Here is a 25596-nt window from a genome sequence, read left to right as displayed (position 1 = left end):
TCTTTCGGATATGCTAAATAGAACTGGATGTGGATATAAATGTTACGGCAAAACGATCAGCCACCTTTTATATATGGATGACCTAAAACTTTAGGCTACAAATGACAAACAGCTGGAAACACTACTAAAGACAGTTCATGGATTTACCAAAGAAATAGATTGAAACTTGCTTTTCCTAGTCCATTATCAGATCTTATCTTTGTCAACTATTTCAGGCATTTCCCGTAAGAATTGACCCTACGTTTTTTCTTTCCATTTATTCAAGATGTCATTTTGTCTGTCTTGTTTAAATTCTTCCCTCTCCTTTGCTTCATCACTGCTTAGGACTTTTTTTTTTACCTTTCATATTCCTTCCATCAACCTCTCCTTCGAATTCTTTACATACTATGCCAGATTATTTTCCTCGCTTTTCGTGATAGCTACTAGCTGTCCACGTCACTTCTTTAGGGTATAGAGCTCCTTGTAGTGTCATCCTTTTTCTGGTCTTTCTATCAAGTTCCTTAAGTTCATTACTTCTCCACTCTACTACACCAGCACTAGACCTGGGAGCTGCAACGGCCCATCTGTTCACAGCCAGTGTCTTATTCCAACCACTCAAATTTTGTCTTTAACACCAACTTCAGTCTCCGTTTATATTCTTTTGATATCATTTCTTTCATTTCCTTCTCTTTCATTTGCTCTGTTTCCAGGATACCTAAGTACTTATACTCGTTGCCGTCATTTTCCTCCATAACTTGCCTTTTCATCTTATCAATTCTACCTTTCTTTAGTAGTAACCCCTCACACACACACATTTTTTATGCCAAGGCTATTATTATTCTTTTTTCTTTGCACAGCTTCTAATTGAATATAATGTGAAGAAAATCAAGTCTAATGATTTTTGGTAAGAAGAGGAGAGAAGCGAATGTAGAAGTATAAAAGATGTCATGCTTACTAGGGACTTGTACGGGGGCCAATATTTTGAAAACATCAGGGTGGTAGTTTAGCTGGGTCAGCAAAACGTCGGGAAAAATATTTAGTCACGGCTCTTTACATCTGAGTTCAAATCCTACGGAAGTTGACTTAGCCATTCATTCTTTTGTGGTCGATAAAATAGACAGGATCACGTAATTAATCGATCGCATCTCTCCCACTACCCCCAGACAAAATTGTGGTCTTTTATCTGACTGAGAACGCATTATTAACGAAAAGTTTCATAAAAGAAGATACGAACTGAAAGGGAAATAGAGTTAATTATAATTTTTCACTTAAAACACTTGAGAATATAATACTGTTGACTTTTATAAAAATTGATTCATTATCGAACTGAATCGAGATGGAGTTGAAAGAAAGATTGATTTACAATTAATTCAGTTTGAATTAATAAAACAATTCATTTAAATTCCAGTAATTGGGTTTCATAAAGAAATTTTTCAACTAGACCTCTTGCAACTGATTTTAAAATGAAATTACTCACGCGTCAACTAACGAGACAAAACGAACTCTCAGTAATCTTTTTTCTTTTATATATATGTATGTGTATACGTATGTATGTATGCCTCTCTTATATTTTAATTATTATAAATATTCCAATGAGGAGGGAGCCGGTTTCCAACAAAGATACAAGGCTCCATCTTTGGGATTTAGTACATACGTATGTATGTATATGTATGTATGAGTGTATGTATGTGTATACGCATGTATGTACGTGTGTATTTGTGTATGTGTACATATATATGTGTATACGCATGAACGTATGTATGTGTGTATGTATGCATGTATGTATGTATGTATGTATGTATGTATGTATGTATGTATGTATGTGTGTGTGTATGTGCACGTATATATGTGTATACACATGAACGTATGTATGTGTATATGCATGAACGTATTTATGTGTGTATGTATATGTGCATGTATGTATCTGTGTATTTTCTTTTCCTGACGGACGTTTTACTCTTTGTTCTTTTTTCCTGTTTTTCTTTTCGGTAGTTAAGTTGTGAATGAATGGCTCTCTTTAAAAATATGTATTTGTTATTTTCTTCAAGTTTGCGTAACGGTTTGACCTTTACATTTTCAGAAAGTCTTGCGTATTTTTATTTCCATAGATAACATAATAATCTGCAGCGTTTGACGTATGGAGCAATGTTCCTTCTCCAAGAATTCGCATAGTTTTTATTGGTCTCCAGTGGTGTCGTCAATAACTAGTTATTTTCTTCCCTACACTCATTCAAAATGGTGTCTTATATAATGATAACATAAAGAAATTGTTGCAATTAGTTTGAAACCGGTTTAAAATTATATACAAATACACACACACACACACACACACACACACACACACACACACACACACACACACACACACAAACAACCACACATATTTATATTTTCTTATACATATCAGAAATTCTGAAGAACACAAGTTTATATCATTTGATAAACTTGTGATTATCATAATTTCTACCACATTTGCTCAGAGTATATCATAACTAATAATAAATATTAAAAAGATATAGTAGTTTATCACACAAACTACTAAGCTATATAAATACAACCACATTTGCTCAGTATATCATAACCAATAATAAATACTGCTAAATATAGTAGTAACTTAAGCACTCTACTGGAAGCAGACTGAACGATGATAATCTATGTTGTGGAGCTATAAAATTAACCGTAGCAGTCATACAACTGTGCGCACGCACACATACACGCACATATACACACACACACACACATAGAACTGTGAGAGAGAGACACACAGAAAGAAACAGACAGATGCACTGACAGACAGACAGATAGATAAATAAATAAATTAATAGGTACTTACATACATACATATATGCGTAGGTATATCAGAGTAGTTTAAATAGCTCTGACAACAGGCATCTTTCATTGACGTCCCACCACCACAACCCGCCAAAATAAATAAATAATGAATACGGTTTTAACAATTGTTATTCAACCTCTTGTGATCTTAGTCGACTTTATGAAGACAACCAAAGCCAGCCAAAATTTGGCATTGCGGAAAAACGATGAAAACGTAAACAAACTGATGTTTTTATCGTCATCATTCAACTTTGATATGATTCTATGTCAAAATGATACAACATAAATTATATAGAAATATATTTCTAGATATCTCAGAGTGATATAAGCAGTAATGGTACGATAGAGTAGTTGCATCACTGCAAACATGTCTAACCCTTGTAATCAGTGGATTTATTTCACTAGAATTCTTATATGTTTACAAGGGTTAGACAAGCATCTCCAACTAGCAGGACATGCTACTCCAGACTGATGACGAGCAAAGACTCAGAAACTAGTCTCTGATTGCAGGCTTAGCTGGGTGGGGGTGCTTATGTTCCCCTTGTAAACATAAGGACACAGGAAATGTGTCAAGGCCGACAGGAAGTGTTGATGCTTCCTAGAGCTAAATAGCATTGATGTGATCCCTTCATGGGACTGTCACATTAAGTTGACAGTACACAACTACTCTATAAATTATATATATATATATATATATATATATATATAACCATTATACATACATATATATATATATAATATATATATATATATATATATATATACACGCATGCATACACACACACACGTCAATGCCAAATAGCGAGAATGAGTGCTAAACACTACATTGGCGGAGGATAAATATTCTTCATTTGTGGAGTAACCAGGCTGCCATTGGTTTCATCTTAAGAGAGGTATATTTCTTAACAATTATCAAGCCTATTGCATGCAATAGAGGAGAAAAGATTAACCAATCTCATGCTAAAACTGTTGATCACATCGGCGGAAAAATATTTAAAAAATAAAAAAATTGAACAGCCTTCTAAAAGTTCAACTGATGAACGGTTATGTAAAGAGTGTCGTAAAGAACGATACTCTTTTTCTTTAAGATATTAATGATATTCCTTTTCCCCCAACAGGAACCAGGTGCAAAATAAACTCTAAAACTCCAACCAAGAAGAGAAAAAATACGTAATCACAAACATTGCTCTCTGTCCTCTGTCACATGCAGAAGACTAGGATTTTCTTTACCTGCCTTTTCTTAGCCCTTTTCAACTGTACCCTGGAGGATAGTTTTAAACAAGGAGTCATTTTGGAATGTATGTCCATACTAGGAGAGATTTAGGCCTCCACTGTAGCTAGTAGTAGATTTTGCCTGCCAGCGTATTTGGTGTCCTACTTTGTCATGTGATATGCGTACGAGATGCATAACAACCTTCTGGGGCCTACTTTTTCCCCTGGTTTAGCTTTGTTACATATTCAATGTGCAATGTCTGTATTTTTGATGATGTTGAATGACTCAGTTGTCGATGTTCTATTTGAAGTGAACCTGCATGACTGGCAGGAGATGAAAGTATTAAGTGTTCTTGTTGCTTATTGATCAGATCTGACCGATCACGTACATAATCAACGTGTTTCTATCCAGGATTATTCCATTTGATTCTCAGATTCTATCCAGAACCAGATCTATTTTAACACCAGCGCAAGTTCTGAGTAAACTAACATACTTAACCACAGCCTTTCGATTACATTGTCTAATAATACATTATCAGGCGTGACAGTGTAGTAACGAGCGTGTTTCTCAACCACAATATTCCGAGTTCAGTCTCATTCTGTGGTGCTTTGGGCAAGTGTCTTCTGCTCTTGCCCTGGATCGACCAAAGCCTTGTGGGTGGATTTGGTAGTCAGAAACTGAAAGAAAGCCGTCACATATATATTACAGAGTGGTGGGGGTGGTGGGGGTGGGGTATTATGTGCGCGTGTGTGTGGGAGCATTTTTGCGTTTGTCCCTCACCATCGCTTGACAACTGGTTTTGGTTTGTTTACGTCCTCATGAGGTTTGGCTTAGGAAAAAACATACTTGTGTCGATTTATTCGGCTAAACCTTTCAAGGCGGCCCCAGCATGACCGTCGCCTGATGCCTGGAACAGATAAAAGATAAAGAGTATCCAATGATACATTGTTTTTTTCGAAGTTGGTAAGGAATAATTTAACGAAAATTTGGCTGTTATTTGTTGCAGGTATAAACGGCTCTATAGAGGTTCCTTCATTGTCTGTGGATTTGATTGAGGTCTGTGCCAAAATTTGGGACACATATTGGTGTGGCAATTTGTTAATATAGAGATGTAAGAGCGAAAGATCGTTAAGTGATGAGTCGAGGGTTGGAGGGAAATGAATCGACGTTATGTGTTTGAGAGCCAATTCCAAATCGTTATTAAATTCAGATGAGACACTTTAATTGTGTGCTGACATGGATGTACGATGTCAGTTAATTTTAAAAGTTTTGCACTGTTTTTATCGAAAGAAAACATTGTTTTCACAAATTTTATAGAATACATTTTATTCATTGATGATTTTTCTTTAGGAAATTTCCTGTTTTCAATTCTTTCAAATACATTTTATTGCGGTTTTTAAAAGCTATTTTTGTATTAAATAATTAAAACAGTAATGTCAATGTTAAAGAGAGATTTTAAGTAAATTCAATTTTAAAATATTTAAAATTTGTCGCTTTTATATTTTCACTAAAATTAATGTTTGAAATATTTTTCTATTTGAAGGAAACTTACCAATCATGAGTAGAACCAATGGAATTGTGTGCTTCACGGGGTGGCTCTTAACTTTCGTCTCAGGTAAATGCTAAACATTTTTAGTGTTCTTCATAAAACTTACACAAATTCATTGCTTTTAATTTGCTGCCTTCTCGCAACAAAACGATTTTTAAAAAGTGGCACGTGTAATTAGCTAAATTACTAGTTTATCAGTAATCGCAAAAACAAAAAATAAAAACGGAAAATCATTTTAGTCACGGGTTTAGAGTGTGTGTGTGTGTGTGTGTGTGTGTGTGGTGTGTGTGTGTGTGTGTAGTAATTAAATAGATTGCTCAATTAAAAGAAAAGCATAAAAACTGAAAATTTTGGGTGACAAGATTTAATCAGTCAGTGGCTCACTTTAAATCTGTTCCCTGGCATTTGAATGCTTTTAACAAATTATCAATCTCTGATCAGATGAAAATCTTTAGACAAAGTTTTTGCCCCACCCCACCTATGGGAAGCCCTTCACAAAAGCCATCGATGCTTCCCTTCTTCCGCTGAATAAACTATATACTAAAGCAAGCATTGCTGATGATATTGTGTATTAGTGTATTAGGCATGTAAAATTAGGCTCCTTTTTTAAAAATGTTTACTTCTAATAAGAATTAATGGAGTATATTCGAACATTTGGCCTCGTATCACTTTAATGTAGATAACAAGAAGGTCATAATAATAATCACTTTCATAAAAAGTAACGCACAGTTTTTAAAACACTAAGAGATTGTATTGCAAACTAGACCGCACAAGATGAACTTTTAGATGTAAATTAAGATATATACACCTATATATATGAGTTTGTGTATGTGCGTAGCTATCTGAGACCCCTTCGGTCACGACTGGCCATGGGATTGCACCTAGAAAGTTACCCTCCCAGGCACAAGTCCGGGCTAGGTTGTTTTATGGGAGACCAGCAGTCACCCATGCATACCGGCCTCCCCTCTCCACACCACCAGTGTTGTCCAAGGGAAAAGCAAAGGAGCCGATACAGCTTGGCACCAGTGACGTCGCAACTCATTTCTACAGCTGAGTTTACTGGAGCAACGTGAAATAAAGTGTCTTGCTCAAGAACACAACACACAGCCCGCTCCGGGATTCGAGCTCACAACCTCACGATCGTAAGCTCGACGTTCTAACCACTGATTCATGTGCGTAGCTATACATAGACATATACATGAAGAATTTTAGTCCAACGAATCGATCCCAGTACTTATTTTTATTAAAGACTGGTGTTTACTCTATCAGTTTCTTTTGCCGAACCGCTAAGTTACGGGGTCGTAAAGGCACTAACACCAGTTACACACAAACACACATACGATGGGCTTCTAGTTTCTCTCTACTAAATCTACTCACAACGCTTTGGTCCGTTTGACGCTATAGTAGAAGACGCTTGTGGCTGGGAAGCAAACATCTTTTCTTTTTCCTAAATTAAGAATGATCAATTATGTACAAAAAATATTAAACAGAAAAGAACAACGCAGACGAAATGCAAGGCCTTCATAATTGTTTTAATTTCAAATTTCAGAAAATCTTTTTTCCAACTATGGTAGCAGTAGCAAGGAACTTATATACGTGTGTGTTTGTTTGTGCGCCTGCGCGCGCGTGTGTGTGTGTGTGTGTTAAAAAGCTAACTTCCCAACCCCATGGTTCTGGGTTCAGTCCCACTGCGTGACACCTTGGACAAGTGTCTTCTACAATAGCCTCGAGCAGACCAAAGCCTTGTGAGTGGATTTGGTAAGAGTCTATGTTTTCTCTTTATCTTTCTTCCTTTTCTGGTTTTTACATTGTTTCCACAGATTGGTTAATTCAGTCTTGATATTTCACCTCTCATTATTTCAATTTCTTTTTCAATTTTACTTTTCCAGTTTGGAATTCTTCTCAGGTGTGTATTCCTTTGTTTTTTCAGAGGTATACAACTGGTTTCAATTGTCTTAGCAGCTGCGTAAATAATTTCATTTAATTCAGTGAGATCTGGTTTTAGTCCTTGTATAATTTCCTTTGTTACATAGTTTCCGATTTTAATTGTTTTCTATTTTGGATTGTATTTGGGAACTTATGAAGTGGTTCTCTATCATGCATATTGGCGTGTCATACAACTTCAAGCTTATTGGAAATACTTTGGCAAATTAAATTTAAATGTTGAATTGAATCTAACGGTTTTTGTGTGTTTCTTAAATAACTCAACACCTTCTACGCTGTAATTATTTTCGTTCCAGCACACGATCTCAGATCAGGTCACTTGCTATGCAAGTACATCTCCGTAATGATGTTCTTCTTATTATTATTATTGTTGTTATTGTTGTGAGAGAGCAGTGCATGCCATCAAAGTGACACTGGGGTAGAATTTACGAAGCCCAGTATACCTATCATGACTCCCCGTCTGATAAGGGTACACCAGACACATGCATCATAACCATATGTGCGCGACATGGTGATCTCATATCGAGATAAACAGTACATGACTTTGCAGGCGGGGCCCAGTTAGAATTTTCTTCTGGTCGAGTAGACCACCCCGATCAAAAGGTCCCTGAATAAGGATAGTTTAAGGATGTTAAACGAACCACCCATGTTTCCAAAGGTGAATTATCCAAACCCCAAAGAATCCTTCTCAACACATGGCTATGATGCTCCCCCCACTACTTCTGCTCGTGATAAGAGATGCACATATCATCAGCCACTAAGGGACATGCTCAACTGGTTACGGTCAAACAACTGACAAGCAAATCTGTGGTATTGAGCAGAATATTTGCTGTAACCCATCTTTTATACCAAGACAAAACAATATACATGATAACACTTCCAATTATTATTATCATTATCATCATCATCATTATTATTATTAGTTAGTAGTAGTAGTATTAGTATTAGTACTAGTATTAATATTAGCATTTATTTGCTTCTGTATACCTTCTGGAGGAATACCTCAATCCTATCAAATATACCAAAAATGAAGAGGAGTAGATTGACAAGTTTATTTTTTGACCTGTGGAAGGCACACTAGATGCCGAAATATCGTTCACTTGATAACTATGGCACTATGTTTTTGGCTTCTGTATTCCTACTGGGATTACCTCAGTTCTATAAAATATTATCATTATTATTATTATTATTATTATTATATTATTATTTTTTATTTATTATTATTATTATTATTATTATATTATTATCATCATCACAGGTTTTGTTGGGACTCCTGGGATCTTGCATGCGTAGCGGGCTTGTTACCCGCAGCCTGCAGTACGATGCTATTCCTTCTTTTCTCCTATCTAATACAGGATTGGCTGTGTGGTAAGTAGCTTGCATACCAACCACATGGTTCCGGGTTCAGTCCCACTGCGTAGCACCTCGGGCAAGTGTCTTCCACTATAGCCTCGGGCCAACCAAAGCCTTGTGAGTGGATTTGGTAGGCGGAAACTGAAAGAAGCCCGTCATATATATGCATATGTATGTATATATGTGTGTGTGTGTTTGTCCCCCCAACATCGCTTGACAACCGATGCTGGTGTGTTTACGTCCCCGTAACTTAGCTGTTCGGCAAAAGTAACCGATAGAATAAGTACTAGGCTTATAAAGAATAAGTCCTGGAGTCGATTTACTCGACTAAAGACGGTGCTCCAGCATGGCCGCAGTCAAATGACGGAAACAAGTAAAGAGTTTCCTGATTATTCTGGTCGTGCCAAACATGCAAACCTTTTGTAACACTTCTACCGGGCACTCTATTCGAATTTTCTTTATATTCCCCTTGATGCTTTATGATACTGTCCTCAAGGACTCAACAATAATTGGCATTATCTTCATCTTCTTCATTTTCCATAGCCGAGCTAATTCGTATTTAAGAGGGTTGTATTTATTTTTTTGCCTTCCTTCTTGACTATTCGTGGATCAAAGGGGTACGAAACATCAACTATATAGCACATGTGGTGCATCTTGTTCACCTCCACCAGGTCCGGTCTGTTATGCTCTATCAGCTGATTTGTTTGGACTGGGAAATCCCAGACGATTTTTCTAGTCTCCGACTCTGTCACTCTTTGCGGTTTGTCCTCATACAACATCTTGTTTCTCTCTCTCTCTCTCTAGCCCCCACTTTTTGCAAAGTTTCCAATGTAGCACTTTCGCTACCTGATCTTGTCGCCATAACTTGTAATGATTTTGGGCAAGTCTAGGACATTCGTACGTGGTATGGGTAATGGTTTCGTCTGCTGTATTAAAGATGCGCCACAGCAGAGACATTTGCTCATTCATAATGACCCTCCAGTTCGTGGTCAAAGCTTGATCTTGCGCTGCCAGTATAGTGTTCTCGGTCTCTTTTTTTAGTGTTCCTTTCTTCAGCCAATCCCACCTATGGTTTTCGGCAACTTCTGTTGTGGTTACATGGAATTGATTGCGTAGCCCCTTGTCGCGTAATTCTTCATGTCCTTTTTGTACTTCTTCCTTTGTTTTTCCTTTTTTCTCAGCTATCAGTACTTCCTTATTCCTAATTGAATCTAGCAGGGTTTCCTTACTTTGGGTGGATTCCATTAAACTCACAAGTTCGATATGTATGCAGTCTTCCACATTTATCATTCTTCACATTGCTCTCATCATGTATAGACAATCAGTATCTGCACATGGATGATGGGTTCTATCCATCATTAGGAGCTTTCTTGACTTCCTGTCCATTTCCTTTAGATCCTCCTCTGCTCACTTCAGGATTCCAGTGCCATACCGAACTACTGTGGCTGCGCGCGAGTTTATTGCCGGAATTACGTTTCTTTGAGAACGCGAACTGTTCACTGACAAAACTTCGTGCTGCATCTAAGAAAGTAACAGTTAGTTCATGATATATATGTACATATGTATGTATGTATGTATGTATGTATGTATGTATGTATGTATGTATGTATGTATGTATGTATGTGTATGTGTGTGTATGTGTGTGTGTATGTATGTGTGTATGTATGTGTGTATGTGTGTATGTATGTATGTATGTATGTGCGTTTGTATGTATCTGTGTATGTGTATGTGCGCATGCATGTGTGCATGCCTATACGCATGTATGTATGTACTTACGTATGTATGGGAGTATTTAGGAGAGTGTGTAGACGTGTTTGTGTGTGTGTACATGTGTATGTACATGTGAACGTATGTTTATGTGCTGATATGTGTCAGTTCAAGTTGTATACATGACTGTTACCTTGTTGAAGGGTGTATATATATACACATATACATTTATATAGACACACACATATATATGAATATATATATATGTGTGTGAATGGATACAACGTCTTAGATACATATATGCACATATAACCTTACACATATATACAAGTACACACAATCATATAGACACTTACACATACTCACAAATATACGTATAATCTTAAGGTATGTACACATATACGCTTATCCATCTCTACATACATATATACATATACACACACATACACAAATATATATATACATACACATATATATATATACATACACATACATACATACATACATACATACATACATACATACATACATACATACATACATACATACATATATCTTCTTCTAGCAAAATGGATGACCACTTGTCAATGGTTCATCCCTGTTATATAATACTTTCACTTTAATAGTTTCAGTATTAAAGTGAAAGTGTCTGCATTACAAAAGAGAGATGTTTTTGTTTCACTTTTAACACGTAATGCTGAAATAGTGGAGAAGATATGATATTGCTGTAGGGTCGCCCTAGGGAAAAAGTTAAGATTTTTTGCCGATGACACTCCCCGGACCTTAAGTAAGGCATGTGTAAAATTTGAATGAAATTGGTCGTGTAGTTCTCAAGTTTTAGGGAAGCACACAGACAGACAGACAGACAGACGCACATTCTCAGTTTTATATATATAGAGATATATATACGTACATATATATGACACTCTTTGAATGACAACGGTTAAAATTCAAACTTGCTTTATTTTATTCTACTTCTTTTTTTTATTGTATATGCATACATATACATTATATACATATATCTACACATACTCATATGTGTACATACTTATACACAACACATACACACACGTACGCACACACACATACATCTAAACATACGTACATACGTATCAAACAATGTACGCTCATACGGTTATATATAACTGCATATATGTATTTTAGTACCATGCATTTCAACATGTATGTATGGATTACCACATGTAAATGAGAGAGAGGGGTAGCTATAGAATGGTTCTCCCGAGTGGAAGCTGGATGTTACCCCATTCGGATTTTCGGTTGAAAGTGGGTTTGTATTCTTGTATACAGACAGCTTCCGTGACCTGTCTCAACATTGCATCAGTGGGATGTGTGGATAAGATGTTTAACTTAAGTCTCCCTAAGGAGCCCTTGTGGCAGTCTACAGCATGCTGATAGAAGATGGATTTTGGTTTCTTTTCAATGTAGTTGTCCAGGTGTTCTTTGAACCTATCATTGATACTCCTAGAAGTCTCACCTATGTATAACTCTGGGTTAGTCGCGCAAGCTCCTTCTTGGCACTTAATTTGGTATACAGTGCTCTTGGTTTTGAAGTTCGCATGTGGGTTTGTAGAACATACTGCACAATTATTTTGACACGTGATTCTATCAAATGGATATGATCTACATAATACAGATTTGATAGTCCTACCTGTCTTTTCTACAACCTTGATCTTAAAGCCAGTCGTGCGCAGGATTTTCTTAAATGCCTTACTTAATTCGTTCTTAGCTGTGGTGTCAACAAACATTACACAGTGAAATTTCTTCTTATAATACCAAGTATTGGTTTTATTTCTTTTGTTGGTGTCTCTCTCTCACCTATTCCAGAACTTGTTGCGGTATAGGGGGCATATATCGTTTTCGTCATCTCTTATAATGCGTTCGAATCTTGTTTTCGCTCCTTTGTAGACTCTGATCCTATCGTACTGTGTGCATCCGGAGCGTTGCATTCGGAATATGTAGTACATATACACATAGTGTATATACACAGCCTGACCTTCTTACTTCTAATAATAGCGGTTCTGTGGAATTTGTTTACATACCATGATATGTTTATTATTATTATTATTATTATTATTATTATTATTATTATTATTATTCCTTCGTAACACAGTGTAGGTAAAAATGCACCGAGTCTTTAGTCATCTGCCAAGTCACAACGAGGACCTCAGACAGATAATACTTTCCTTAAGATGTGCGCTGTGCCCAATAAGGCTGCTTTTTGCAAAACATCAATCTTGCACAGGATTTAAGTTGCCTTAAGAAGTCTCGAAGTTTCAGTGTGATTGAGCCCAACACTCCGATCACCACTGGTATCACTTTTTCCCTCTCACATTCCATAGTCTTGCCATTTCCCCTTTCAATTGGGAGTACTTGGTGATTTTTGCAACCTTTTTACTCACAACACTCATGTCATTTGGTATGGCCACATCAATGATCTAACAGTTTTTGTCTCCCTTATTCAATATGACGATATGCGGCCGATGGTGTTCGATTACACGATCCGTCTGAAAATCATAGTCCCAGAGTATCGTTACTTTTCCATCCTCCTGCATATCTTTACTTGATATATGCTCATACCAGTTCTCTGTTACTTCATATTGGTATTTACAGCATAAGAGTCGTATTCTTTTTGTGTAAGGCTCTCACATTCGCTTGCATTCTTTTCGTGCAAGGCTCTTACATCCACTAACCAAGTGGGTCACATTTTCCACACTTTTTCCACACAGTCTGCATTTCTGGGTGTCTGAAATAGTTTCATAGATGTTATATTTCATTGAATTGGTAGCGAGAACCTGGTCCTGTGCAGGGGTGAACAGGTTTTCGGTGGTACGCTTCAAATCACCTCACTCAAGCCATGCCCACGGTGCTGTATTATCCTTAATGTCCTGTGTATTCCTTTCAAACAGTCCAATCATTCTCATTTCAAGGTCTTCTTTTCTCTTTTCCTCAACTCTTTGGTTAAACTCTTCCTTGCCCATCACTTCATCTGCATTTACACCCACATCTTTCTCGGCATATTGCAGCAGGTCTTCATCACTATTTATAAAATACTCGGCTTGCGTTATCCTTTCACTCCTTATACAATAGTCTATACTTATTTAGTCCTCTGTTCTCTGCCACCATTCTTTCTTTTCATATATAGCCTGTTTACGTTTGCTTTGGGGTGTAGCGCCTCTTGCAGCGTCATCAACTTTCTCATCCGTCTATCCAGTGTTGATATTTCCTGCTTAGTCCATTTGAGGATGGATGCACAATATCTGACCACCGCAATCGCCCAGATATTCTTTGCGGTAATCAAAGTTTTGGCATTCACGTTGGATTTTAACACCATCTTGACCCTTTTTTGATATGCCTTACTGATCTTGACTTTCTTTCTCTGTGTAGAATGTCATCCAGCTCCAAAATCCCTAAATATCTATACCCACTACCGTCGGGTTCACCCATGGTCTCTCCTGATAGTAACCACAATCCTCTGCAGGCTGGTTTCTTCCCTGTTTTCATATTAAAAATACTGAGCATTTGGTAATCCCAAATTCCATACCAATGTCCCTAACACACTTCTGGACTGTTTTGGTTAAGGAATCTATGTGTTTTTCAAATTTCCCAAACAATTTCAGGTCATCCATAAGCAAATGGTTCAATGATGGGCCTTTCTTCCCACATCGGCAATCCATCTTAACTTTCCTAAGTGTCATTGTTATGGGTATTATTGTTTTCATATGCGCTCAACAGATTAAACTGTTGGAAAAGAAAAAATTCCTAACATCGGGCTACAAGAACCATCCTTAGTATCCTATCTTTCCCTAGTAAAACTGTTTCCTGGAGCTGTACTAAACTCGTTTTTATGCGTAATTCCTCTATCCATCTGTTCAGCTCTTTAGGGACAGCGATTAATGCAGCTATGACAACTGGGATGCATTTTACACGCACTTTCCATAGTCTCTACAATTCAATGGCTAGGTCCTGGTACCTTGTTATTTTTTCTATACCTCCCTTATTGATGTTTTTTTTTGTCATTTGGGACTGCAAAGTCAATCATCAAGCATTTATTACCTGTTTGTTTCAGTTCTTGCAACTATTCAGCATCTTTTTTGTGCTCCTTGTCTTTACTCCAGATGTCACTCCAAAACCTTTGGCTTTCCATGCTATCTGGTATCAACTTTTCATTTATACACTCTCCATATATTTCTTTGCAGAATCTCTTCTAATCTATTCTAAATAACCTATGCTGCTGGTATCCCTTAACAATAATACTACTACTACTATACTACTACTACTACTACTACTAATAATAATAATATAATAATAATAATAATAATAATAATAATAATAATAATAGTTGCTGTTGTTGTTGTTGTTATTATTATTATTATTATTGAGTGAGAGAGAAGTGCACTCCATCAAGGTGACACTGGGTTACAAATATACGAAGCCCAATATACCCATCATGATTAACTGTTTGATAAGGGTACACCAGGCACATGCATCACAACTATATAAGGGCGACATGGTTTATGTCATATCAAGATAAACAGTGTATGACTTTACAGGTGGGGTCCAGAGAGAATTTTCACCATGTCGAGTAGCACATTCCGCTCAATAAGAGTTGTTTAAGGGTGATGAACGACATACCTATGTTTCAAACCCCAAAGAATCCCTCTCAACACGTGATTATGATACTCCCACATTACTTCTGCTCGTGATTATAGATGCACGTACCGTCAGCCACTAAGGGATATGCTCAACTGGCTAAGGTCAAGCAACAGGCAAGGTTATCCGTTGTACTCAGCAGTATATTTGCTGCAGCCCAACATTATTATTATTATTATTATTATTATTATTATTATTATTATTATTATTATTATTTAATGGGCAGAAAAAGGAGCGTTTGCACATGCACAAGAAAACCATGGGCAGCGATTCAAAAGTATCCCAAACGCAACCAACAGATTTTCTTTTGTGGTGGTGGTTGTGTGTTATACCAGACTATATTCTCTGATGATTTTCCTCTTTCCTTAAGAGAGTAGGCCATATGGAAAGAGGAGATTAGATTGCTGTATTTAGGAAGTAAAGCTATAGTGTAAGGGCTCCCTGAGATTGTGCAACCAATACTGTTACGCGGAACATGTATATCCTTCTGTAGACATAGCAAATGCTGAAGGTCATCAAACAGAAGTCGTGACATCATTTCAGTTTCTCATTGTAAGACATTTTAGTTTGGTTGCTTGCGTCCATGGGAAAGGCATAAGCACCACTCTATCTCTTCCTCTATTGTTTAAAAATTATTCTGTCCTTTTGTAAAGGAAAATCAATATTTCAAAAAATTCGTTTTGACCTTTTCAGCACAGAAATCAATATATTAAAAATCTTATTTGACCTTTTCAGCAGAGAAAAGTAAAGTAAACAACATCGAACAAAACCAGATGAATGCTAATGAATCTACATGGACAAAAGATGCAAACACACACACACATACATACATACATACATACATACATACATACATACATACATACATACATACATACATACATACATATATACGTCTGCGTGCATGATCCAGATATCATGAATGTTATAAATGTACCTGCAAATACATTTGCAGTACATTAAAAGGAATAAAAATATGCATATGTGTTCGCGTGTATACACACACACATACACACAAATACGTATATATATATATATATATATATATATATATATATGATGAAAAATAGAACTCAAAATATGACGAAATATATTTTTATTAAAATTTAGCAGAAGCAACAAGGCCCTGCTATATATATATATATATATATATATATATAATATATATATATATATGGAGGCGCAATGGCCCAGTGTTAGGGCAGCGGACTCCCGGTCGGAGGATCGTGTGTGTGTTTATTGAGCGAAAGCACCTAAAAGCTCCACGATGCTCCGGCAGGGGGTGGTGATCCCTGCTGTACCCTTTCACCACTATTTCTCCCACTTTCTTCTGTTGGCCTGCGGGGTGGCGTCGTTCGAAGGCTAAAACAATGCGAACGCATTGTGACCAGCGATGTGTAGCAACATCTGATGATCTGGTCGGTCACGTGATCACGTGATATATATATATATATATATATATATATATATATATATATATATATATATATATATAAGGTTAGCTGAGTTAGAGGTTAAAATAACCGTCTTAAGGATAGCAGTATCCATTATACTACTGGTGGTATATTACCTATGTTTAACCATGGGTGTATATATATGCAAGCATATTATACTCATAAATTATAAAGACAAGGATAAACACGAGTTAATCATGAAACAAAATTTAAAGAAGACAGAAAATGGAGAAATATTGATTAAAAACAATTGGCTTACATCAATTATTATTTGTTATTTATTTGATAAATAATAATTGATGTAATTCAATTGTTTTCATTAATAATTCTCCCTTTTCTTTCTTTATGCGTGTGTGTGTGTGTGCATGCGTAATTTGATGTTTGTTCTTATGTTGTAATGAAAACAATCTTACATTAAACTGAAGGATTACTCGATGTATTTGACAGTGACTCCGAAGTTTATACACACACGTTCTACTATAGGCACAAAAAGTCTGAAAATTTTGGGAGGGGTCAAGTCGATTGCATTGACTCAAGTGCTTGACGGGTACTTACTTTATCTATCCCGAAACCAAGTAAAACTCTCTCTCTCTCTCTCTCTCTCTCTATATATATATATAATATATATATATATATATATATATATAATATATATATATATAGATAGATAGATAGATAGATAGATAGATAGATAGATAGATAGATAGATAGATAGATAGATAGATAGATAGATAGATATAGATATATAAACAATTGCAGCCAAAGTGTTCAGAACGGCATTGTTTTCGTCAGAAAAGTAGGTATAATTTTTTTATCAAAGTTGTTTTATATTCTATAATTTTCACAGACAATAAATACGATATTATTTGTTATTGTCTGAGATTTTGGTGTAATTTGAGAGGATAATACAAGAGTTATGGATGATTTAGTGATTTACTGCAAAACCCATGGCGGCCAAAATGATCAGAACAGTTGCTTTTACTCCGTGTTTTAGTATATTTAGCCGACGAACTCTAATGTTTTGAATTTGTTTACGTGACGGATCGTTTACTAAACATTAGTAAGAATATCTGCAGTGTACTTTGTTAATATACTGCCACTTACTCCGTTACCAATTTGTCAGCAGATTATTAAGCTTCGAAAGAAGGATAATTTAAGTATTGGGTCTATTGCAAAGATTGTTAACAAGTCAAAAAGTGTTGTTCACGATATTCTTAAAGTCTACGATGATTGTGGTTCGTGTGAAGCAAGAAAGTCTACAGGTAGGCCAAGAAAAATGACCAAGAGAGAAGATCGTGCTATGGTAAAGTTGGTTAAAAAGGACAGATTTAAAATTGCTGCTGCTGTTTCTCGGGAAATGAGCATTGTATTGAAGAAAACTTTATCTCGAAAAACTGTGTCTCGTCGTTTAGCTGAACATGACCTACAAGCAAGAGCACCTGCAGTGAAGCCACTGATCAGTTCCAAGAATAAAAAATGTCGTCTTACTTTTGCAACCGAACATGTGTTGTGGTCTCAAGAAAAATGGCAAACGGTGCATTTCAGTGATGAATCTAAGTTTATGCTATTTGGCTCAGATGGGAAAAGGTACGTCCGTCGAAAAGTAGGTGAAAAATTGGCGTCTCAATGCCTTAAGACTAGTGTTCAACTCGTTGGAGGAAGTGTCATGGTTTGGGGGATAATATCTGGAGATGGTGTGGGCCCTTTGGTGCGATTACATGGAATGGTAAACGCAGGAGTTTATAAACAACTTGTAAAAGATCATGTCTTGCCTGTGCTGAGAAATTCAACTAAGCAACCACCCATATTCATGCAGGACAATGCCCCATGTCACAAGGCTAAGGTGGTCGTGAACTTCCTCAAGGCTGAAAAGGTTATTGTTATGGATTGGCCTGCTCAAAGCCCAGATCTCAATCCTATTGAAAATGTGTGGAATATTCTAGGAGAACGTTCGAAAGCCAGAAATCCTAAAACAACCGAGAAATTATGGAATGCCCTTCAGGAAGAATGGAATAAGATCACCCAGCAAGAAATTGAAAATTTAATTTCCGCATGCAGTTGAAGATGTCAGAGTGTGATTGAAGATAAAGGGCTTCACACTAAATATTAAATAATTCCAGTATTCTCTGTCATTTTTGATTATTTTGTTATTTTTTCAAACGTTCTGATCATTTTGGCTGCCATGGGTTTTGTAGTAAATCACTAAATCATCCATAACTTTTGTATTATTCTCTCAAATTACACCAAAATCTCAGACAATAACAACTAATATTGTATTTATTGTCTGTGACAATTACAGAATATAAAACAGCTTTGATAAAAACTTATACCTACTTTTTCTGACGAAAACAATGCCGTTCTGAACATTTTGGCCGCAACTGTATATATATATATATATAATATATATATATATATATATATATATATATATAGAGAGAGAGAGAGGAGAGAGAGAGAGAGAGAGATACATGTATATGTATATATGTACGTATGTACATATGAGCGGGAGAGATAGGAACAGCGAGAGAGAGAGAGCGGGCAAAATTTTATATTTTGTTCATTTCAAAAGATTATGTGAAATTTCAAATTAGAGTAGAGAATACTGGCGGCGTCCAGTTGAATATAGTTAAAATTATATTGTGAGCATAAAACCCAAATGGCAATATCGAAAATTTCAATAAAGTAGAAATTGAATTTAATGTATTTAATTCGTCCTTAGAATGATTTCTGTTATCGATTTTATTTCTAAGTTTTAAAAATAACAATTTCCTTTGTGAATGAAAACATTGAAATGTCTTGTTTATTCGGGTAAAAACAGATTCGAATGATTTAATTATACTTGAAAGTGTATGTGTGTATGTGTGAGTGAGTGTATACATACATGCACGCACATATTTATTTATATGGGTATGTATATAATATAATACAATACGCCGTAAGCATCCATGATTGATACTATTTCGATTCTCTAACCAGTATTGAGTAGTCACAGTAAATTGAATCTATAGAAATGCAGGAGCCTAAAAATCAATCAATTTGCAAACACAGAGTAGAGAAATAAAATTAAAAAATTAAGTGCAGCACAAAAGATAGTGCTGCAGCTGGCACGGTTGCAAACATAACTAAGCCATGCACACACCTTCACAAGACCACCACAAATAATAGACCCAGGATGGCCACTTATGCCACCAAGCCGACCATCACGCCAATTCTGATTAACATCAGAGTCCTCCTGGTACAAAACTGCAGCAAATGCAACATTGCGTATGTGAGGGATCTTGAATGCAGATACACACACCAATGTATATCACATTCTCTACACACAGAAAAGCAAAGAGTCACGATGGAGTTACGTTGCACGTTTGTAAAGATGTAACGCCTCTAAACTTGCTGTCACCTTCAACAAGTGACACACTCGTAGAGCATTTAAAGCAACTTGATGTGGTAATATGCACATTATATCGACCTCCGATGCCCCCTTTTATGATGGTAAACTTGAAGAAAGCCCCCTTGTTTTACGATGCACTTCTCCCAGCAGTCCTCAAGCCTGCTTATTTCATCGGATAAAATTTTCGGTTGGCCACACAGCCATTCACGCACCGCCTCCTGCGCTTCTTCGTCCATAGCAAATCCACAAACTCGTAAAGCATGTTTGAGTGATTCAGAGAGATGATAGTCGAAAGAGCCGAGATCTGGACTCTATGCAAAGGTTCCCAGCGACTCGAAACCCAATTTTTTAATGGTTCCATGGTGTGGGCAGTTAATGTGGAGGCGCATTTTCGTGCAACAATAACACTTATTTTTGACAATAGACCTCGGTGTTTGGTGTGAATTGCTGGTTTCAGTTTGTTGTCCGGTGATTGTAGACACCTTTTTTAGGTAATGTGATAGTATAGTCCCTTTTGCGCGTGTTTCCCCACCCCACCCTACTCAATAGTTAGCATCACTATTTTTTTTGCGGAGCATTGAGTTTTGAATTTCTTTTCGCTAGCGATTCTGGGTGTTTCCACTTTATACTCTGCCTTTTTTAAAATTCTGGCTCGAAATAACGGACTCAGATCTCATCTCCGAAAAAGCTTCCCCTTCATCTTTACAGCAGTCGAGTAAGCATTGAAAGAACTTCATAAATTTGCGCTTATGTGCTTCGGTAAGCTCTCTTGGCACCCATGCTGCACAGACTATACGGAAGCGAGGCTTGTCGTGGTTGATTTCGCACACAGAACCAGGATTCATTTGCAGAGAACATATCATCTCATCGATTCTCGCTAGTCGGGTCGCCAGAACTATCTCTCGAGCCTGTTGGAACTTCATGTCTGTTGTTCAGAATGATGGGCGTCCTAATCCCTCTCCCTTCGTGTCTCATGCTTGTCCGGCCATTTCAAACTTCTCGATCAACTCATGCACACTACGCGATAGAGTAATATTCCCATATTGCGATGAATTTCAGCCGCTGACACACCTTCAGGCCAGAGAAATCGGATCAGTGATTTCTGTTCTTCCTTGGGGCACATTGCCAGAGGCCATGTTTATTCTATAACACAAAGGAAAAAATAAAACAAGTTCAAACGTCGGTGACGTAATCACATGAGTACCACTTTACCATACCTCCGGAAATAGTTAGAAGTGGTTGTCGGAGAATTTCTATGACTTCTCCAGGCCCAATTTCTGATCTAATTCTCCCGATTGTGATCCCATGGATTACTATGCGCAGGGCACGATTATGAAAGACAACAACCGCTCTGCCTGCTACAAGGCCAAGATGGTGGCCAAAATGAAGGAGGTGTCCGAATATCTTCCTATAGACACAGTGAAGAACGCATGCGCCAGGTTGCAGAGCCGCCTTGAGTCTGTGGTGAGAGCTAAAGGTATTTACCTTGAGTTAACGGTTATCCCCTAGCAAAGAATCAAGTTCATATGTTTTGCTTTCTTAAAATAAGTTTATTTTTGGATGGGATATTGTGTTTTCCTTTCTTTTAATGCAAGCTCTCGAATTCAGCCTGAACACCTTGTAAGCGAATGTTTTATATTAGCTGTGCATTGATTTTATTTTACAACTCGGTACACTTATATGTTCGTATGTAAGCTAAGTATACTCATATATTCGTGCGTATATATGGAAAAATAATATCTATAGCAAAAGCTGATCGCAGGCATGGCCGACTGCTAATGAAGTCAGCTTTGTACTCATGTAGTCCTGGCTTCGATTCCTCTGTACAAGGAATCTTAAGCAAGTGTCATCTTCCATATATTGCCGCAATTGATCTCAAGTATTGTGAGCGAAATTGTTTTGATGGAAGCTGTGTATCAAAGGCTGTCAAAGGAACTGTACATGTGATTAAGAAGAACCACTCTTGTTACATGCTGTATCACGTTGCGTCTGCGTAGAACAGGCTGTTGAATACAATACGACATGCACTATAATTCAATGAGTAACTAGTTCCGTTGTTCGAACACCCGAAGCATTCATAGTCGAAACCGACGGAGGATTCGCACTGAAAGCATGTTGTCTATAACTCAATTAATCGCTGAGTCGGTATTAAAGTTTTTTTCTTTATATACAATGTTCTCGATAGTATATACAATGTGTTATTTGATAAGGAAACAATCTCTCTGGATTTTATGTTCATCGTTGTTCTCAATATAATCTTTCTCATGTTTCCCCCTTTGTGATATTTTTAAATTATTTTATGTCAAAGTCGCTGTCTTCCTCATAAACTCAAGAGAAATCCGTAGAGACTTAGAGGGGAATAAGGATAGCAGAGAAATGTTATACGTTTTCCATCACACTCCAGTTGCTTTCCTAAATATATATATATATATATATATATTATATTAAATTAGAGATAAAACCACTATTAGGCAAATCATATAATGAAAAACTTATTGGCTTAAGTTATTCATTGTATTTTGTTCTGCCAAAGGAAAGAACAGGCCATAAGATTAATAAATATAATAAATATAATATTTTACTATAAAATTGGATTCAATCCTAAATCTGATTTTTCCCTGTAAGTTTGGATTTATTCCCTAATATTATATATATATATATATATATATAATATATATATATATATATATATATATATATATATATATATATATATATATATATATATATATATATATATAATATATATATATATATATGTATGTATGTATATATAACCATATGCATCAAGAATGACATAATAAGGAAATCAATGTAGTGCTTGTTAGATATGCAAAAAGACGGAATAGTCAAGGCTGGAATGCCTTTTGGTGATAGGTCTATTCAACGGGGGCTAATCTGGGACTTAAAAGCAACTCGACAAAACTGAAAAAGAATTCCAGATATTGTCATTTCTTTTTCTTACCCACAAAAGCTGGTGACGTAGAATACTAGGATGGTAAATTGGCCCCTTATTATTTTGATGGAATTCATTCGTGGAGCGAATTCTTCTTCTGTGTATTTCCGTTTACCTCGGCTATTTGACCCTCGATAAAAGAAAGTCTGACGTTAAGGGCTGTTAACACTTGTTGTCTCCTCTAGAACGATCAGTCACAAGTGAATTTATTATATTTATTAATCTTATGGCCTGTTCTTTCCTTTGGCAGAACAAAATAAAAAAAGGCACTATCAACAACATTTTATCCACAGATAAAATGCTGCAGAAATAATGACGCCTTATCTCAGGTTTTTGGAGAACGAGGAGGGAAAAGTAACTTTTCTATGAGACCTATCAATTCTCAAAAAACCGGGGCAGTTTCAGGAGAATGGTGATGCCAACTTGATGTACAGCTTATTTGACAATCACATTAATCCTGGCAGAATGTGACTACATTGGCTGTGATGAACTTTGCTGTCAATTTATGCATTGCAACGACATTTGGCTGGCGCACAGACAGTAGTATTGAGTCTGAACTCAACTAAGATTCTCAAATCAATTTGGCTCAACACGTAATTGTTTAATTATTGCCGACAAATATGAAAAAAAAAATGCTCTTTGTCTTTAAAGTATGAAGTGGGGATTTTTTAAAGTATAAAGTCTAAAACTAGTAGTTTACTTGCAAAATATATTGGAGTGATTTGTTGTCATTCTAACATTCCTAAAAAATCGGTTTGTCTCCGCTATTGATTTTGGGTTAGACTCAGAAACTGACAGAGAACAATATTTAAAGAGCAAAGGTTGGTTGAATTGTTATCTACTCAGCTCAGTTCCCTCACTTTAGATAATGTTCTTCTCGAGGTTTAAACTCTCAAATATCCTGTATCTTTCTTTTCCCTTTCTTTCTTTTTTTTCTCTGCACTCATAAAAGAATGGAAAATGAGATGAGAGAGAGAAATGAGAGCAGGAGATATCTAGAACATTCGAATGTTCTGTTTTTTCTTTTCTCCACATCATTTCATGTCTAGTTTTCTTTTGCTCTACGCTTTCACATCCTTCATTTTTATGTTTTTTTCCCCACGATTTTATTCCAGCTTTGTTGAAATTGGTTTTATAAGATTCTTCCATGTACAAAGGTTCAGAAAAATAGATATTTTAAATAGCCGTTAGCTTAGATTACTAAATAACCAAGTTAGTCTCTCGGTCTTCCTATTTTGTTAATTTTCCAACTTTCTAATAGTAGCTTAACGAGTCGCTCCTTCTGTTCTCGAAGGTGAATCCGGATAGATTACACAAAATAGTATGGACGAGTAGCTTGTTATGTACACTAAGCAGTGAATACACAACACCACATACACACACATACACTTATATTTATGTATATTCTGTTTGAAAACGGTGTACCACGAAGCAGATAAAGCTATAACAATGTATAAGTATTGCGTTAAAAACACTTTTGACAGAAAAAGGTGAAGGCTGCCCGTACATACATATATACATGCATACATACGTGTGTGTGTGTGTACGTGTGTGCGTGTGTGTGCGTGTGTGTGTGTGCGTGTGTGTGTGCGTGTGTGTGTGCGTGTGTGTGTAAATCAGTTGATGAATTACTCAGTTACACACATGAGAATTTCACATGCTTATTTTTACCAAATAAACAAATATCCCTGTCAAGGCCAATGAAAGAGCTACAATGTGATCCCTCAAACAGCTAAAAGTAGCAGCCAAATGTCACCAAGCATCGATCCTGTTTTTTCTTTTATTTTTTTACACATCGAATATTATAGTTCAAGATAAGTTGTTTCTGACAAAAGAAAACAAAAATGAATCGGCATTGCTGGAACATTTTAATAATATATATGCTGGAAGAGAGATGACTTAAGGTTAAACTGTAACTTAAACCAATATTACAAACTATATGTAAAAAAACAAACAAAAAAAACAACAACCTAACCCGAACACGTATTATTCTAGATTGTATTGATTGTATTTTGTGAGTCGCCTTTTGTTTGAAACATAAAAAGTGAAAAAAAAAAAAAAGATTACGAGTTTCAAAAAACATTTTTTTTCTCCAGTCAAAAGCAAAAATGTGTTTTTTCTTTTCTGTTTTTTTTTTTTACAAAAATAATTACTTAGGTTAGCTTTGTTTACAACGTCTATTTTTATTATATCGATCTCAAAGATCCGAAAAATAGGATCAAACCCCGAGGAATAAAGATTTATTGAAAGAGTAGTGACTGTGAAATGGTTTACTCCTATATTTAACTTCTGAAACATCCACCATTAAGAACTCTTAAAAGAAAGTGTTAGACGCATTGTAATTGCACACACACTTAAACACACGCACACACAAACAATACACTCAACACACACTCAATACAGACACGCACACACTCAATACACACACACACATAAACATACGCACACATAAACAATACACTCAACACACACTCAATACAGACACGCACACACTCAATACACACACACATAAACATACGCACACATAAACAATACACTCAACACACACTC

At 36.3% G+C, this 25596-nt stretch overlaps 1 protein-coding gene across 2 annotated transcripts in view; it reads left to right on the top strand.

Moving 5' to 3' along the window:
* The window catches only part of LOC115220867 (neuronal acetylcholine receptor subunit alpha-10), an 83584-nt gene that overhangs the window by 29851 nt on the left and 28137 nt on the right, over window positions 1–25596 (top strand). For both annotated transcript variants that reach the window (XM_029791045.2, XM_036510447.1), the window contains exon 2: window positions 5568–5639. In XM_029791045.2, the coding sequence (XP_029646905.1) occupies window positions 5582–5639 (58 nt within the window). In that variant the 5' untranslated portion in view covers window positions 5568–5581. The remainder of the gene's footprint in view (window positions 1–5567; window positions 5640–25596) is intronic.

This window comes from Octopus sinensis, linkage group LG17 (genome assembly GCF_006345805.1).
Source record: "Octopus sinensis linkage group LG17, ASM634580v1, whole genome shotgun sequence".
NCBI lineage: Eukaryota > Metazoa > Mollusca > Cephalopoda > Octopoda > Octopodidae > Octopus > Octopus sinensis.
Note: the sequence above shows the minus strand (reverse complement) of the source record. Positions and strands in the feature narration are given on the sequence as shown.